Raw genomic sequence first — 18,858 nt, 5'->3', positions numbered from 1 at the left:
GCGTTCTAGAACCATTAAGATACATGGACTGGTGATTCTTACCCAAGTAAATGGTTGCAATTAACCCTATGTCTACCATGGAAGCAGAGACTAACTAAGTGCACCCTGCCGTCATAAATCCCTCTCCTTTTTGTCACTGCCATGGCGGAGTGGTAGCCTCCACATTTCAACATGGTATTACATTTGTGCCTTACATTCTGCAGAGACAAGGCATGGATGGAAGAACTTGTCATGGAGGTCTGGGCTAAACAGAGAAGAAAAGATTAAAATGAATGACTACGAACAGAGAGAACATCACCTGCGACTCTGGATTTATCTGCACTGTGCATTATCCCTGTGTCATATGTATTACATAGGACTGCTGATAATGTCTATTTCATTTACAGAAAGGGTAATATACCTACAACGTTGCTTACCATTTTATGCGTACACAGAATTGTTCAGGGATTTCACATTTTGTGTGCAGCTCCAGAACATTAGGGTGAGAAAGGGTTGTGTAAATGGGTATGGTTTACAAAAGGGGGCATGGTTTGACTCCCACCTTTTTTAGAGTTCAGGAATACCCTCAATGCAGTTCTCTAGTGTCAGCAAGTTTGGTATTGAGTCATCCAATCCCAGTCACTGTTATAATTTCTAGGTAGACTTAAAGGGTGCCTATCATTTAATAGTACATATGACATGTCACAGTAACTGGAAAGGTTTTGATCAGTCGTGCTCAGAGTATTGTGATGTCCACTGATCGCTAAAAAGAAGGGGCAGAAGCATGCGGCTTAACACTGTGCCCCAGCATTTGGGATTGGATCTTGATGTGTAGAGTGAGTAGTGTACGGCTTCATGGAAAGTCTTCACATTCCTATGTTTCCATATAATAATAATTTTTTTGCACATATAACGGTAACTCACCAGCTGTGTGATTTATTTCTTCCTGTCTGAGTTGTACCTGTACATAGATCTGCCCTATACGCTCACTGAGGAGTCTTCAGTATATTCTCTTTGGCCTCTGTAGATTTTTCCCCTTCATTATGGCAAATTATCTCATGTGATCTGTAGCCTGATCACTAGTCCAGTGACGCTCTTCTGTGTATGACATCTTCCTTCCTGGCAGATCTCAAAGCCTGACCTGCATCATCCTTGTTCCTTTGCATGTCTCCTACGCTCTTTCAAATTTTCAGTGGAAGATATCGAATATGGTTTATATACAAGAGTTGTTATATAGTAGGTGAGTCCATAGAATGATTAGCTGCAGACTGATAGTCTATACTACCTATGAGTTCTGTGTGCTGGCTCTCTAGTATATCCCATGACATGTAACTTTCTCTTCTCTAATTTATGTTGGCTGTCTATACTATTTGTGTGTGTAGAATCTCTGGTGTATGTCTAAGAAATGCAGATTTCGCTTCTCACTCTGCCTCCAGCTTGTAACAGCGAGACCAGATAGTGTGGCTGATTTCATGCTGTCAAAAACAACTCTCAATTGCAGAGGGGAATGGTAACATCAATTTGCTGGCAAATTGTTTACTTGTTTGCCACCATATGTGTGTGATGTAAGGCTGTATGTGTTTATCCACACTATCTGAGCTGACAAGGAGAAACCTTTTACAAGCAGAAGCAAGTAACAGAAGCTAAAGCTGCATCAAATAGAATACACAGAAGACTCTACAGTGAGAGGGAAGCTGTTCTGTGTCGACCCCTTTCCCTTTAATGGAACACCTTAGACAAAACTGATACACTGCGTTATGCTTAGTCCAGGACATAAGGGTACAGAGCATGACACTGATTTTTAAAACAGAGAGTCCCTTTTCCACCCAATGAGGATCTTCAATAGGCATAGCAGATTGCATAAGTCAATTGACAAAGAGTACAACTCAAAGATCTACAGTATTTCTAATGATGTATCTGGGAATATTTTTGGGAGATCTATTTAAAAGCAAATTTTTGTATATATACCAGTATTTATGATGGACATTTTTTAATGCTCAGGGAGGTCCCTGGCAGCTCAACTTGTTATCAAGAAGCATCCTGTACCAGCTACCCTGTGAACAATGTGTCCTGATATAAACCTGCATTCTTAACACTTTCTTGTATTGTTCATGATTCCTTTCCGCGATCTGAGTATAGCAATCAGGAATAAATTAAATTCTTGGGCTATTTAAATATAAGACTTTATATTTATAACGAACTGTTCATCTGTGTGATAATCAAATGACTGGGACAGATTTTCATAACTATCATAATCACATCCTTTTTTTACCCAGGGAAAAAGAATGATAGTCTACAGGAGCAAAAAAAAAAAAATTCCAATCTCCAGCATGTTGTGTTTTTTAAAAAAAATAAACTGATCTCAAAAAATTTTTTTTAATGGCGTCCTAAATGTATAAACATTTAGTTAAACCCAAAGCCTGGACAACCACTTTAAGTCTTCAGTCACTGTATGTGACTGCAGGCTTGTCAATCCCCACTGTGCGCACTGTCAGGATTCTCAGGGAGCTGGTGGTCACATGTGATATGCATACCTTCGGTCACATTCCGACTACACGTGTATGGCCTCTCTCAACTCACGAGTGACTACAGACAGGAACCCCAAGCCTGGACAACCCCTTTAATTGCATCTATAGAAAAAAAAATCAAGTTTACACATAGTCTTTATTACATTTTTTTGTATACAGTTATAGACCTTTGTTTCCATGGTAACAGACTACAAATAATCTCTGTGTAGTCTGTATGTTCCCTAACTGAGAATATATGGAGCTCACCACGTCGCTCGATTTTCAGTGCTGAGAAAACTGTCACCGGTGGGAGCCGATACCGCTGCCAAGCGCAGCATTCAAGGTAGATAACAATAGGGTATAACTATCCGGTCATAAAAAACAATTTCTATATTTAAAGTGTTTAAAATCAGAGTGGATCCATCGTTAAAACTGAAACTGATGATTTTCTGGCTATAGATACCCCTACGACTAAGGCTAGTTTCACACTAGCATATGGAGGAGCTGCGGAGGGATGCGGACTTCCTCCGTGAAGCTTCGCCCACGGCCACACCTCCTCCGGTCAGCTCCACCTCTGTCGGCATATCTTTAGTATTAGGTACGCAGGTCATGCCGATGTATGTGGATGCCTCTGCATGCGTCCCTTTGACGGTGTGGCGACCTGCGCCGAACGCAATGTGTTGCATTTTTGTGCGGTTGCCGCACCATCAAAACGACGCATGTGGAGGCATCCACATACATCAGCACGGCCTGCGTACTTAATGCTAAAGATAGGGTACGCAGGCCGCATGCCGACGGAGGCATCCTTCCACAGCTCCTCCATACGCTAGTGTGAAACTAGCCTGAGAGCATGTATTGCTAAAACGCGTCTGGATCCATCGATAAGATTGAAACTCTCTGTTTTAAAACCCTTTCAATAAAGAAATTGGTTTGATGACCGGATGGTTGTGCCGAAGTTTTCCACTATTCTTGTGTACCTTGTATGTTCCCCACTATATACTTACCAAATGTAGCTCTGAGGACAGATAGAAAAAGTCAAGCTTCAAGATCAGACCACACGGAGCTTGTTTGTAGTCTGTTGCCGTAAAAACATATCTGCCTGCATAGGAGCTGTAGACACAAATCAATAGGAGAGTTTATATTTGCAAAGTTTTTTCATTTTAGATTTTTTAGAACTATGCAAAAAAAAACTTTGTTGTGAAAGTGGACAGAATCTTTCAGACTCAATCGGCATATTAAAGGGGCAACCCGAGCTTTTAACACCACCACTGGCATTTATCGCTTCCCACAACAGAATGTAAAGTGATACAGTTACAGTATTGTTACACTGTAAAGCAGAGGAAGTTACACCCGAATCCTTCCTTCGTAATTCTCACATGCTATTCCCTTGTGCCCTTTTACCACTGGCTGATTTGCTATGGAGACAAACAGAATTAATTTTTCTATCAGCATGGATTTCTATCAAGGTGGATACTCAAATCAATATCAGACATGTCTCCGCGATTTTGTGCAGATTGCTTGGTCTTCAAAAAATCATGGGTGTGTGAATGGCCCCATTCATTATCATAGGTAATTATGAAATCCGTGAGTAACATGGATAGAATTCCAAAGCAAAAAATGAACATTTGAATGAGGCCTTAGGCTAGTTTCACACTAGCGTTTATGAGCGCAGCGACGGCCTGCACACGGCCGCCGCTAAGCCCCGCCCCCTGCCGCGCCCCGCCGGTAGCTCCGCCCACCGGCGCATGACGCTGCATGCACCCTGCGTCCCCTATCTTTATCACAGGGGGCGCAGGCCGTGCGCAGTATGCGTTTGGCGGCGCATGCGTCCTTTTGACAGTGCGCCAACCTGCGCCAAACGCAACCTGCTGCAGTTTGGTTGCGTCGGCGCACCGTCAAAAAGGCGCATGCGCTGCCAAACGCATACTGCGCACGGCCTGTGCCCCCTGTGATAAAGATAGGGGACGCAGGGCGCATGCAGCGTCATGCGCCGGTGGGCGGAGCTACCGGCGGGGCGCGGCAGGGGGCGGGGCTTAGCGGCGGCCGTGCGCAGGCCGTCGCTGCGCTCATAAACGCTAGTGTGAAACTAGCCTTATACTGACAAATCTATGCACACAGCTCGATCTTGCTACTCAAACCTTTTGGTTTTGGAGTATCCACTGGGTCTCAATACTGGACACCTATTTAATACAACCGCTGGCAAAAATTATGGAATCACCGGCCTTGGAGGATGTTCATTCAGTTGTTTAATTTTGTAGAAAAAAAGCAGATCACAGACATGGCACAAAACTAAAGTCATTTCAAATGGCAACTTTCTGGCTTTAAGAAACACTAAAAGAAATCAAGAACAAAAATGTGGTAGTCAGTAATGGTTACTTTTTTAAACCAAGCATAGGGAAAAAATTATGGAATCACCCTGTAAATTTTCATTCCCAAAACTAACACCTGCATCAAATTAGATCTGCTCGTTAGTCTGCATCTAAAAAGGAGTGAGCACACCTTGGAGAGCTGTTGCACCAAGTGGACTGACATGAATCATGGCTCCAACACGAGAGATGTCAATTGAAAAAAGGAGAGGATTATCAAACTCTTAAAAGAGGGTAAATCATTGTGCAATGTTGCAAAAGATGTTGGTTGTTCACAGTCAGCTGGGTCTAAAATCTGGACCAAATACAAACAACATGGGAAGGTTGTTAAAGGCAAATATACTGGTAGACCAAGGAAGACATCAAAGTGTCAAGACTAGAAACTTAAAGCAATATGTCTCCAAAACAGGAAATGCACAACAAAACAAAAGAGGAACGAATGGGAGGAAACTGGAGTCAAAGTCTGTGACCGAACTGTAAGAAATTGCCTAAAGGAAATGGGATTTACATACAGAAAAGCTAAACGAAAGCCATCATTAACACCTAAACAGAAAAAAACAAGGATACAATGGGCTAAGGAAAAGCAATTGTGGACTGTGGATGACTGGACGAAAGTCATATTCAGTGATGAATCGCGAATCTGCATTGGGCAAGGTGATGATGCTGGAACTTTTGTTTGGTGCCGTTCCAATGAGATTTATAAAGATGACTGTCTGAAGAGAACATGCAAATTTTCACAGTCATTGATGATATGGGGCTGCATGTCAGGTAAAGACACTGGGGAGATGGCTGTCATTACATCTTCAATAAATGCACAAGTTTATGTTGATATTTTGGACACTTTTCTTATCCCATCAATTGAAAGGATGTTTGGGGATGATTAAATCATTTTTCAAGATGATAATGCATCCTGCCATAGAGCAAAAGCTGTGAAAACATTCCTTGAAAAAAAAAAAAAAACAACACATGATGTCAATGTCATGGCCTGCAAATAGTCTGGATCTCAATCCAATTGAAAATCTTTGGTGGAAGTTGAAGAAAATGGTCCATGACAAGGCTCCAACCTGCAAAGCTGATCGGGCAAAAGCAATCAGAGAAAGTTGGAGCCAGATTGATGAAGAGTACTGTTTGACACTCATTTAGACTGGTTTCACATTAGCGTTTTTTAGCGCAGCACTTCATGCGCAATAGGAATGCATGCAAAAAACGCATCATGCATTTTGCATGCGTTTGCATTTTTTAGGTGCAAGCGTTTTAACCAGTTACAAGCCATGTTAACTCTTAAAAGGCATGTGTTTTTTAACGCAGGTGTGCGCATGTCGCATGTCCATGCGCACGCCTGCGGTCCCATAGACTGTAATGCGTTATTTTGTCACATTCCGTGCGCAAGTGTGCACATGCGTTTTTTGGCGCCGTTGGACGGACCCAAAAATGCAACAGGTTGCGTCTGGCGCGCCTGGGCGCACACCTTAAAAGACCGCATGCGCACGAAAACGCATATGAACGCGTGCAAACGCTAGCCCATGCGCCCCTCCATGCTAAACATAGGAGCGCATGATTCCATATTTTATTCCTCAGAATTGAGTGATTCCATAATTTTTTCCCTATGCTTGGTTTAAAAAAGTAACCATTAGTGACTACCACATTTTTTGTTCTTGATTTCTTTTAGTACTTCTTAAAGCCAGAAAGTTGCCATTTGAAATGACTTTAGTTTTGTGCCATGTCTGTGATCTGCTTCTTTCTATAAAATTAAACAACTGAATGAACATCCTCCAAGGCCGGTGATTCCATAATTTTTGCCAGCGGTTGTATAATCCCCTCCTTCATTGTTTTTATTAACCTTTTGTAAGTCCCATATTAGTGTGCCATTAAAAGAGCCCCTATGTTTCTGAACATAATGTTCAGATAGGGGATGATCAAGAAATTTTTTGTTAATATTTCTCATATGTTCCTCTAGGAATGAAATCAAACTATTTGCATTTCAGTAAATATATAAGTTGGCTTTAAATATGCATTGAATAAATTTACATATTGCTATTAGATATTGCTATTAAACTGGACTATAAAAGTGTTAACTTGCTACTCCGGACCATCCCTGAGGAAGGAAACCTCTGTTTCCAAAATGCGTTGGAAAGAGCTTTAGTTCAGTTTGTGAATCATACCAGCCTAGCTATGTGACGTCACGCTACAACCTGTCATTCAGGATACTTGCCATAGAACAGAGACGGACATCCGGAAGCGTTCTGATAGCGCGCGCTGCTGGCCGGGCCAACGCTCAATTGACCTATTACTTAAAGCCACTACACCTTCATCGATGGATTGGACCATGTATAATTAGGTATCTGGATATATTGCACGGTTACTGTCGCATCATATACTACAGCACGGTGGACTACTCTTTGTATAGACACTATCGTGGTGGTCATTGATTAAATACACAGAATGGAATGTTGATGGGTTTTTTTCTGCACTGTTCTTTTAAATTTGGCATCACATTGGTGCCATTATTTTTGTTGAAACTCTTGGTGCTGCTGGCGATGGCCCAGGGGGCCCTACTGGTGCCCATCCTAAGTGATCCATATTACACTGCGCCCAATGAAATCAAGGGAAAGAGCTCTCCATTGTAAATATTCTCAGAATTTTACAGGAAATTGTCAAATTGATCTCCCGAAAAAAAAATATGTAGCATGGAGATGTCATTTCCCATTATGACACAACTGAAATATTTTGTGGGTTTATATGTTGTTGTTTTTTTTCGGCTAGAGGGGGATTAGAGTGAGGAATGGATGTGATATTACTCCAGGAATGTAATGTAAGTAGAGTCCTCAGGTCCTGAGTATGATCAAGGGTGAGTAGAGTGGGCGTCTGCCCCCACCTTGATTTTAACCCTTTATGATATATGCATGTTTCATTCTTCTGCCTCTGTATTAGCAGGCCCCTACCTGTCTCCACGTCCGGGACTGTCAACTCTGTTGCCCGTCACGTACAGATCAACGCTTCATGATCTTGGTTCGCTTTCTTCCTTTTCCGCTTGCCGTCAGCCGCTTGCATACCCTTTGCATCTCGCGAAATGTCAATGCAGCTGAATAAAGGCACGTAAGGTATATGACCTGCGGCAGCCTACCGGAGCCAAAACATGAGATTAGCGCACATTACCTTTATACCTGGTATTTTCACAGCCATGTAAACTTTCTCTTTTTAACCTTTTAACCTGTTTTATTCAAGAAAAACATAGTTCTGGATTTACCCTGTCTGACTAATGTTGTGCAATCAGGTGTCAAAATCTGAATTTATTGGATAAAAAAGGTTAAAAGGACCCACCGTGTTTGCTTCCATCCACTCTCCATGGACTGCTTAAAAAATATGAGCACACAATGTCTTTGTCAGGCAGAAACCATCTGAAAAAACTATCAGAAAATACTGAAAAGATTGAACATAAGCATTTGTATGGAAAAGGACTTGCTCTGCACATATTAGGTTTCCAAAACCGACAAGCGGTTAAAAGAATTGACCTGACTGTTCGCCAGGCGTTTTCGGCTCAGAAGATGCTCGGTACTTTACAGTACAAGTCAATGGGAAAGATCAAAAGCTGGCAGGACGTCATTTGGAATATTTTGCCATAATTTTTATTTATTTTTAAATTGCTAGAGGTTTAATCTTTAATCATTGGATTGAAAAAAAGAACCAGTGACAGTTTAAAAAAAAAAAAAAATGTCACAAAGACCCTGGGAAAACCCTCCAAAATATTAAAATATTACCAGAGGCCGAAACGATTGTAAAAAAATGACAGACAAAAGACAGTTCAGGGAAAGAAAACATGCTGGTTTCCTAAAGTGTCATCTGCTTGAAAATGCCTGAGTTTAAAAGGCGTCGTGTGCACAGAGCTAGGTTCACATAGAGGTTTCAAGAAGTTTTTTTTTGATTGGATTAACTCAAAAATCCTTCTCAAAAACGCTCGAAAAAACTCACTTCTATGGGAAATTCACTTTGCTGTTGATATGAGTTTTCTGAGCGTTTTTTTAATAGAATTTCCCTTCAAACTCCAAAGACATACCGATAGGGAGTTTAAACTGTGAGCCCCAATGGGGAAAGCGATGATGTCTGCAAAGTGCTGTGGAGAATAAGGATGCAAATAAAGTAAGTAATAAAATAAACGAGGCGCTGTCAAATCTAAAGGTTGCAAAAAAAAACACTTCAGGAAAAAAAACTCTACAAAATCATTGCAGGGAAAAAGAAAAGTTTGAAAATGTTTTGCCCTTCGATATGGAGGGAACACTGTGGTCAACAGTGGGTTTATTCTGCTGACTAGTAGTTTTGCAGGTTCAATGGATCTATAAACTTTTGGTGCACCACTAGAATGCATGATGCCTGTTATGTTAGAATGCAAGTATGTTATCCTACACAATAGAAAAATGGACAACTTTTTGCAGAAATTAGGATTTATAACTTTTTTTTTTTTTTTTACATGCGGTGACCTAAATTCTCCACATGCCTGTAAACGACACCTCTCCAGCCTCGGAACTGTTGCCTGGGACTGCGGAGACCTTGCATGACTTTGTTTTAAAACTTCAAATAAAGTTTAGTCAACACCTTACAGAACTGTCTAGAGCTGCCCTTTTCATTGCTTTACATGTTTAAAGTATTTTATTTATTTTTTTCTTGGATCTGGTCATTTAATGGATACTGTCAGACACATTTGGTAAATCCAGTAGACAGTAAGGCTATGTGCACACGTTGCGGATTCTGCTGCGTTTCCGCAGCGGCTTTGGCCCTGCGGAAACGCAGCAGTTCCGCTGACCATGTACAGTACAATGGAACCCTATGGGGTTTCAAAAACGCTGTGCTGACGGTGCGGATTTTTACGCGCGGTTTTGCTGCGGTTTACAAACAGCAGCATGTCAATTGTTTGTGCGGATTCCGCAGCGGTTTCATACCTTTACCATAGTAGAGGTGTGAAACCGCAGGGCAAAACCACAGACCAAACCGCAGGAAAACCGCAGGTCACTTTACCTGCGGTTTTACCTGTGTTTCCGCGCGGAAAAACCCGCAGCGGAATCCGCAACGTGTGCACATAGCCTAAAACTCTACTCATTGGGGTATACTGTTGGTTGTGGTTCTTGGTCCATTACTACAATAAATCAAACTTGCTCAAAGTGCTCAATGATCCACGTCCATTCTGGACTAACAGGAGTTCCAGACCATTGGGGTGCAGTCATCCACAGACAATTTAAAGAGGACCCATCACTTGGAATATGGAATTTACCGTACCTGCTGTAAATGCCACTGTTCTCCTCAATCCGGCTTTATTTCACTTCTAGTGCACCCCTTCGTTGCTGAACTATAGCCCCTCCTCTCTGTATATAAATGTAATCTTTATAGCCAAGTGGGTGTGGCCCTCAACTCTTCTGTGTCTTGTTTAAATAAAGAGAAATTTATATAGTCACTCCATGTGATTGCAGATTGCCAAATTAAGACAGTGTTCAATATGTTCACTGTAATGATCCTTCTTTATTTTCAATGCGAGTGAGCAGTCACATGTTGAATAGATTCTCCTCCACTTCTCTCAATGTTCTGAGATTCTAGTCGGCACGTGCATTTATGCAAATCTCATACCTGCAGTCAAATGACCCTTCACTCATGCTGGAAATAGAGGGGAATTCTGACAAGTGTGTACATTGCACACTGTCACAATTCGTCAATCCGCAGTCACATAGAGTGACTGACTGCAGAGGTTTCTCTTGTGCCTGGAAAACCCCATTAAATGTTTTAAAAAATGTTAGCTTTTTTTGTTCAATTTTCAGATCCCTATATAAAAAAGGAAATCTTACAATTCTCCTACTGGCCTTTAGGCCCTGTACTAGACTCATACTTACAATTCTGTTCAGAAAATTTTTAAACAGTTTCATTTTTATCATACGCAGGATTACAATGTAACATAGTAACATAGTTAGCAAGGCCGAAAAAAGATATTTGTCCATCCAGTTGAGCCTATATTCTGTCAGACTAAATCCCCAGACCTACGTCCTTCTAAAGACCCTAATAACTGTAAGATACAATATTGTAAGGGCCCCGTCACACATAGCGACTCACCAGCGATCCCGAGAACGATATGAACTTGTCAGGATCGCTGGTATGTCGCTACATGATCGCTGGTGAGCTGTCAAACAGACAGCTTCACCAGCGATCAGCACCAGCAACGCCAAGTGGGCGCGTAGCTGTGTACGTTAGTTACCAGAGCGCTGATACAGGGAGCTGGTAACCAAGGTACACATCGGGTTTCTAAGCGGCGCGGCACTTAGAAACCTGATGTGTACGTTGGTTACCAGCTCCCTGCATCAGCGCGCTGGTAACTAAGGTACATATCGGGTTTCTAAGCACCGCGCGCCGCTTAGAAACCCGACGTTTACCAGCTAGCTGATCGCTGGTTGTTGCTCTCCCACCTGCCACACGCAGTGATGCGTGCTGGCCAACGGGAGACCAACGACCCAAAAAAGTCTTGACCTTTCATGAATAATCAGCGATACCCGGCAGGGGGGCCGGTCGCTGATGGCTGTCACACACAGCAATCTCGCTGGTGAGATAGCTGTTGTGTCACAAAACGTGACTCAGCAGCGATCTCGCTAGCAAGATCGCTGTGTGTGACGGGGGCTTTACTCTCCAGGAAGACATCCAGGCCTCTCTTGAACCCTTCGACTGAGTTGGCCATCACCACCTCCTCAGGCAAGGAATTCCAGATTCTCACTGCCCTAACAGTAAAGAATCCTCTTCTATGTTGGTGGAAAAACCTTCTCTCCTACAGACGCAGAGAATGCCCCCTTGTGACCATTACCTTCCTTGGTAAAAACAGATCCTCGGAGAGATATTTGTATTGTCCCCTTATATACTTATACATGGTTGTTAGATCGCCCCTCAGTCATCTTTTTTCTAGACTAAATCAACCTAATTTTGCTAATCTCTCTGGGTATTGTAGTTCCCCCATCCCCTTTATTAATTTTGTTACCCTCCTTTGTACTTGCTCTAGTTCTATTATATCCTTCCTGAGCACCGGTGTCCAAAACTGTATACAGTACTCCATGTGCGGTTTAACCAGGGATTTGTACAGAGGCAGTATAATGCTCTCATCATGTGTATCCAGACCTCTTTTAATGCACCCCATGATCCTGTTTGCCTTGGCAGCCGCTGCCTGGCTCTGACTGCTCCAGGTAAGTTTATCATTAACTAGGATCCCCAAGTACTTCTCCATGTCAGATTTACCCAGCGGTTTCCCGTTCAGTGTGTGATGCCGGGATCACACATGTGAGAAACATGGCCATGTCTCGCATGTTAATACCTGGCACTGGGGAGCGGAGCGTGCAGCTCCATATATTGCTATGCGGCCGCATGCTCCTATCTGAGTGCCGAGTATTAACATGCCAGACTCAGCCGTGTTTCTCGCATGTGCGATCCCGGCCTAATGGTGATATTGATTACTTCTTCCCATGTGTATAACCTTACATTTATCATTGTTAAACCGCATCTGCCACCTTTCGGCCCAAGTTTCCAACTTATCCAGAACCATCTGTAGCAGAATACTATCTTCTCTTGGATTGACTGCTTTACATAGTTTTGTATCATCTGCAAATATCGATATTTTACTGTGCAAACCTTCTACCAGATCGTTCCAACACCGACCCCTGCGGTACCCCACTGGTCACAGCGACCCAGTTAGAGAATATACCATTTATAACCACCCTTTCCTTTCTATCACTAAGCCAGTTACTTACCCATCTACACACATTTTCACAGAGGTCCTGTGCATAATGTCACCAGTGATCACTGTATTACCTGTACACAGACATTGCATACTAAGTAAAGATCTCCTGTGTATAATGGCACTTATGGTGATAGTATTGTTTTTTTTTATTAATGATCAATATTGTAGTATTTAGTCACCACGTGGTGGTAATATGTGGTCTGAGCATGGTGCGGTGGTATTTGTCCCTTGTATGTGCTATTATTCTGTCACTGTGGTGGTAATATGTGGTCTGGTAATGGTGTGGCTGTATTTTTTCCTTGTATGTGGTATGATAGGTCACCATGTGGTGGTAATATGTGGTCTGGACATGGTGAGGTGGTATTTGTTCCTTGTATGTGGTATTATTGGTCACCATGTGGTGGTAATATAGTGTCTGGTCACGGTGCGGTGGTATTTGTTACTTGTATGTGGTATTATAGGTCACTATGTGGTGGTAATATGTGGTTTGGTCATGGTGTGGCGGTATTTGTTCCTTGTATATGGTATTATAGGTCACTATGTGGTGGTAATATGTGGTCTGGTCATGGTGCGGTGGTATTGAAAAATAAAAAATATACCTAAATTGTATTGGATATTTTAACAAATGTTTAATAGGTTAGAGTAGAGTAGGGCCTGGCCAAAAGAGTCTAGCTTGTCATGGTGGCAGATTTAAAAAATCTTTTGGCCAAAACAAGAGCTGCTGGCTATGTGTATGATCTGGAGATGGGAACTGTTAATGTGTGGTGGGACTGTGGACAGTTCGAGGGGTGGAGCCTGTGCGGAGTCTCAAGGGGGCCCCTAAAATTTTGCCAGTATGGGGCCTCAAAATTCCTAGTGGCAGCCCTGGATGTCACAGCTCACCTCCTCCTGTTCAATGACAGATAACACCTCTATAAACCTATAAACGGTAGATAACACGAGATTCACCATTCATAATAGGTGATGTCACAGCTCACCTTCTCTTCTTCCTGTACAATAACTGATATATCCTCTATATACAGTATACTGTATAACACAGTGTCCACCATTCACAATAGGTCATGTCACAGCTCACCTCCTCCTGTACAATGACTGATAACACCTCTATATACAGTAGATAACACAGGATTCACCATTCACAATAGGTGATGTCACAGCTCACATCCTCCTCCTCCCGTACAATAACTGATACCTCTATATACAGTAAATAACACAGGATCAACAATTCACAATAGGTGATGTCACAGCTCACCTCCTCCTGTACAATAACTGATAACACCTTTATCCACAGTAGATAACACAGGATCCACCATTCACAATAGGTGATATCACACAGAATATATTTAATGCTCATGTTTTGGAGGGGGTTTTCTTTTCCTAAAGTGTTTTTTGCAGCCTTTTGATTTATATTTGAGCAGATTTGATCAGCATGTGATAGAATTGATCAGGAGCCATTTAGGCCATTCCCTATATTAGAGGGAGCTGAAGAGAGACAGCTGTACTGTACATAGAGCTTCTGGCTTCTCCCCTCCTTTCTATTACTCCTCCTGTTTCCTTTCCTACTGAGCCTCATTTACTCTGCAGTCCAGGAGAAGTGCTCCTTGCAGCAATCAAGATGGAAAACAAGGTATTCCTGATGTTTGTCTTTTACAGCACCCTCCTCATCATGAAAATGTACCTCCTGGCGATCATCACAGGGCAGATCCGGCTGCGGAAAAAAGTAAGTCCCAATATCCTCTTACTTTTGCAAACTCAGCAAATTTGAGGCAAGAAGGTTGGAAAAAGTTAAACTTTCCCCTCCAGTATGTATGATGCTTGTTAAACCCTGGGGGCTCACCATGAATAGCAGGAGTGCATATTTCTGAATGAGATGTAACCGAGACCGCATTGGGGTACATGAATAAGCGTCTTCAGTTTCTACTGGCGAGTAAATGGTTAATGGATTTGGTATCAGTGAAAGGCAATTGTTAACACCAAAGTATAAAAGCGAAAGATGGTGGTGATTGATGTGAATGTCTTTGGGGGGAAAAGAAGCCTGGAGCCTAAGAGTTAACTCTTTAGTGGCCACATGCATTTAAAGGGGTCATCAAGGATTCCAAAAGTAGGGTTGTCTATTTTTAAGAAAGCGCCAGTCTTGTCTGTCGGCGGTATTGCAGTTTCTAAACATTTAAGGGGGTTGGATACCACTTCAGTATTGATGACCTATTGCTAGGAGAGGTGATCAATAACATATCAGGCTATGTGCACACGCTGCAGACAGTGTACAGTAGCATGTAACTCTATGTGATTTACAATCTGCTGTGCACATGCTGCAGATTTTTAACTGAGGGAAAAGCTGCGGTTTTGAATCCGCAGAAAGAAATGACATGTCAATTCTTTCTGCGGATTCTGCTGTGGTTTACCATCTCCTCCATTGTAGAGGTGATAAACCGCGGGGGAAAACCGCAGGCCAATCTGCAGGTCATTTTACCTACGGTTCCGCAGATACAAATCCGCAGCGTGTGCACATAGCCTCAGTTGGGGTCCTACACCCTTGGTACACAAAGTAGCCCAGATGTACACAGTGTATGGAGCAGAACAGCATGGCTCCATGTAGTGGCCATTCCTGGGTGCTTCAGATCAGTTCCTATTCACTTCATTAGAAGCCGAGCTCTGGTACCTGAGAATGGCCACTACAGTGAAGGGAGCGTCGATGATCCAGTTCTGTACACTGGTTATATCCAGATAATTGGTGGGGGTGCGGACCCCCACCGATCAGATATTGATGACCTTAAGTAGTGGACAGGTACGGACTGGGGCTAAAATTCTGCCCTGGCATTTGAAATAACACAGGCCCATTGTATCATCACCCCCCCCCAAGCAATAGAGGAGGTATATTACTACTAATATTACCCTGAATGGAGGAAAGCAAGATTTTCTACAAGACCAATATTTCTAATGATACCCGTGGGCTGTTGGGGTAAGTGACGGAGATACTTTGAGCTCCGTCACAACTCTTAACAGTATGGGTGTCTTGAGAACACTGATTCTGCTAACAATGTAGCAGACAAGGCAGTCCGCGACCAGGCAGGCCCTTCTGGCATTTGCCAGAATTGCTAGATGGCCAGTCCAGCCCTGGTAGTGGACAAGAATGGGATCGAGCTATAATATCTGACTTGGCGTATAAACAAGAATGGACTTGTCTGAGAGAAGAATGCCCCAACAATAAGCTGCTCACATCCTACCCTGGGGTCCTTTCGCAATCGCCAGTAATTTGCAGAACAACCTGGCAACAAGTGCAAAATTCTCCTGCAGCGCCTCCGCAGGAGAAATAAAGCATTACATGGTGCCTACTGAAAGCAATCTATAGAAATGACCAGTCCTGTGGAGAGCAAGAAGACATTAAATAGGTCATCAAATACCAATGCCCAGACAACCCCTTTAAGGTTACGCCCACAAGGGCAAATCTGCCATATTTTCTGTATCTGAAAAGTAAGGAGAAAGTTGTTTTTTTATGTAAATTTAGTTCCAGGAAGGTGTAAACCTTGCAGCCGCCCTTTAAATAAAAACAACAATGTCATGTCAATGATGAATGATATCCCATGAGGTCGGATCACACTACAGGCAGCAGGACAGATACAACCGATAGATACACCTGTTCAATGACCTCAGGTAATCCCTTGCAAACAGGAATATCCAGACTGTAATGGGTTTTTGACTATTGCTTTTTTGAAAAATACAAGTCTACACAATTGTGTCTCATCTAATTATCCTGTCAGTCCAATGACATCCGCTAGTGAAGACTATGTAGGCCCCAGAGCTGCTATTGTCCATGCGCCAGAGATGATGAATATCCAGATGGGTTCATAGGATGTCAGCTCTTTCAGTGCACTGTACATCCCTCTCAATGGCTCTTTGATGTGCGAAGGAGGTAGCATTAATATCTAATCCCTGCCTTCCACGCCCAGGGTACGCTGAGAGAAAGGTCAGGTTACATGATCACCTGCTGAAGACGTGGAGGCATCATGTAGTACTGAGAGTCAGGGCGTAGCGCTATGTGGATGGAGAATTAGGTAAGAAGAAACCTCCCACATGTCACCAGGCCTATGTATGCACTATAGGAATAGACTGGACTGGAGCAGGGTATAATGGCGGGGCAAGGAGAAACATGGCACATGGAAAAGCAGTCTGCTCATTGACTTGGGACAGGCTGGTTTCTAGGGACAATGTCTGTCAATAGCCTGCAGTCTATCCCTAAGCAAACAGGATTTAAAGGGGCTGGTAAATGGTTAAAATTGCAACATCCTTGTGAAAACAAACAACTTTGCAATTCACTACTTATTAGAAATCCCATCCATTTTCAAGAACAGATGGATTTATAATTCTATTATTTACAGATTGCTGCCTAGGCTACCAGTCGCTTCTGCAGTCTCAGAGGTGGACAGTTTTCTGGGCAAGGAGTGTGCACTCTCAGGCTGCTTGCCTTACAGCTTTGCATGCACTGCTCTGAGGCTGGCTACAGTGACCCCGATGCTGTGGACGCAAAGCTGGAGAGCACACAGTTAAGACCAACAGCACTACTATGCCGAACTATCAATCTTCTGGAGCACATCGCCCCGCAGCAAACATGAAGGCGCTCTGGAAGAAACACTCCTTTAACTATTCAGCTGAAAAATTAAGTGTCAGTGGCATAAACAAGAGTGGGATGGTATAAGGCTATCAAAGCAACAAGAGTGTGTGACTGTGTGTATATATATACACTGCTCAAAAAAAAATAAAAGGAACACTCAAATAACACATCCTAGATCTGAGTAAATGAAATATTCTCATTCAATACTTTGTTCTGTACAAAGTTGAATGTGCTGACAACAAAATCACACAAAAGGAGCACAGGGCGCGTGCAGACACATGCACATTTGTGGCCTGCTGGAGGTCATTTTGCAGGGCTCTGGCAGTGCTCCTCCTGTTCCTCCTTGCACAGAAGAGGAGGTAGCGGTTCTGCTGCTGGGTTGTTGCCCTCCTCCCCCTCCACATCTCCTGGTGTACTGGCCTGTTTCCTGGAAACGCCTCCAGTCTCTGGACACTACGCTGGCACACAGCAAACCTTCTTGCCACAGCTGCATTGATGTGCCATCCTGGATGAGCTGCACTACCTGAGCCACTTGTGTGGGTTGTAGAGTCTGTCTCATGCTACCATGAGTGCGAAAGCACAACCAACCTTCAAAAGTGACCAAAACATCAGCCAGAAAGCATTGGTACTGAGATGTGGTCTGTGGTCCCCACCTGCAGAACCACTCCTTTATTGAGGGTGTCTTGATAATTGCCAATAATTTCCATTTGTTGTCTTTTCCATTTTTTCCATTTGCACAACAGCATGTGAAATTTATTGTCAATCAGTGTTGCTTCCTTAGTGGACAGTCTGATTTCACTGAAGCTTTATTTACTTGGAGTTATATTCAGTGTATATATATATATAAAGGTAAAAAAAATAGGCAGCACTCAAATTGATAAAGACGGGTCACCGTTGAAACGTTGCCACTGGAGGATCAGTAAAGTATCCACTTTTTTTCACATTTAATTTGAGTGCTGCCTATTTTTTTTTACCTTTGTTAATTTGGCTGTTTGGACACTGCTGAATAGGTTTTGCACCAACTATTTAATTTTGGTAGTGCTGCCCTTTTTTTGATATATATATATATATATATATATTTGGGAAAGAAAGCATTTAATCAACCACCAATTGTGCAAGTTCTCCGTACTTAAAAAGATGAGAGAGGCCTATAATTGACATCATAGTTAGACCACAGCTATGAGAGTCAAAATGAGAAAACAAATCCAGAAAATCACCTTGTCTGATTTGGCAAGATTTATTTTGCAAATTATGGTGGAAAGTAAGTATTTGGTCACCTAAAAACATGCAAGATTTCTGGCTCTCACAGACCTGTAACTTCTTAAAGAGGCCCCTCTGTCCTCCACTCATTTGACCTGTAGTAATGGCACCTGTTTGAACATGTTATCAGTATAAAGACACCTGTCCACAACCTCAAACAGTCACACTCCAAACTCCACTATGGTGAAGACCAAAGAGCTGTCGAAGGACACCAGAAACAATATTGCAAGCAGTTTGGTGTGATGAAATGAACTCTGGGAGCAATAATAAGAAAATGGAAGACATACAAGACCACTGATTATCTCCCTCGATCTGTGGCTCCACGCAAGATCTCACCCTGTGGGGTCAAAATGATCACAAGAATGGTGAGCAAAAATCCCAGAA

General features: G+C 42.6%; 1 protein-coding gene across 1 annotated transcript in view; it reads left to right on the top strand.

Moving 5' to 3' along the window:
- Positions 1 to 14,128: 14,128 nt before the first annotated feature.
- PTGES (prostaglandin E synthase) overlaps positions 14,129 to 18,858 on the top strand; it is a 103,128-nt gene continuing 98,398 nt past the window's right edge. The window contains exon 1 of the mRNA XM_073541028.1: positions 14,129 to 14,325. Coding sequence (XP_073397129.1) covers positions 14,221 to 14,325 — 105 coding nt within the window. The 5' untranslated portion in view covers positions 14,129 to 14,220. The remainder of the gene's footprint in view (positions 14,326 to 18,858) is intronic.

This window comes from Dendrobates tinctorius, unplaced genomic scaffold, assembly GCF_039654945.1.
Source record: "Dendrobates tinctorius isolate UK_male_01 unplaced genomic scaffold, ASM3965494v1 ptg000120l, whole genome shotgun sequence".
NCBI classification, from domain to species: Eukaryota; Metazoa; Chordata; class Amphibia; order Anura; family Dendrobatidae; genus Dendrobates; species Dendrobates tinctorius.
The sequence above is the reverse complement of the archived record's forward strand: the minus strand, read 5'-3'. Positions and strand labels throughout refer to the sequence as shown.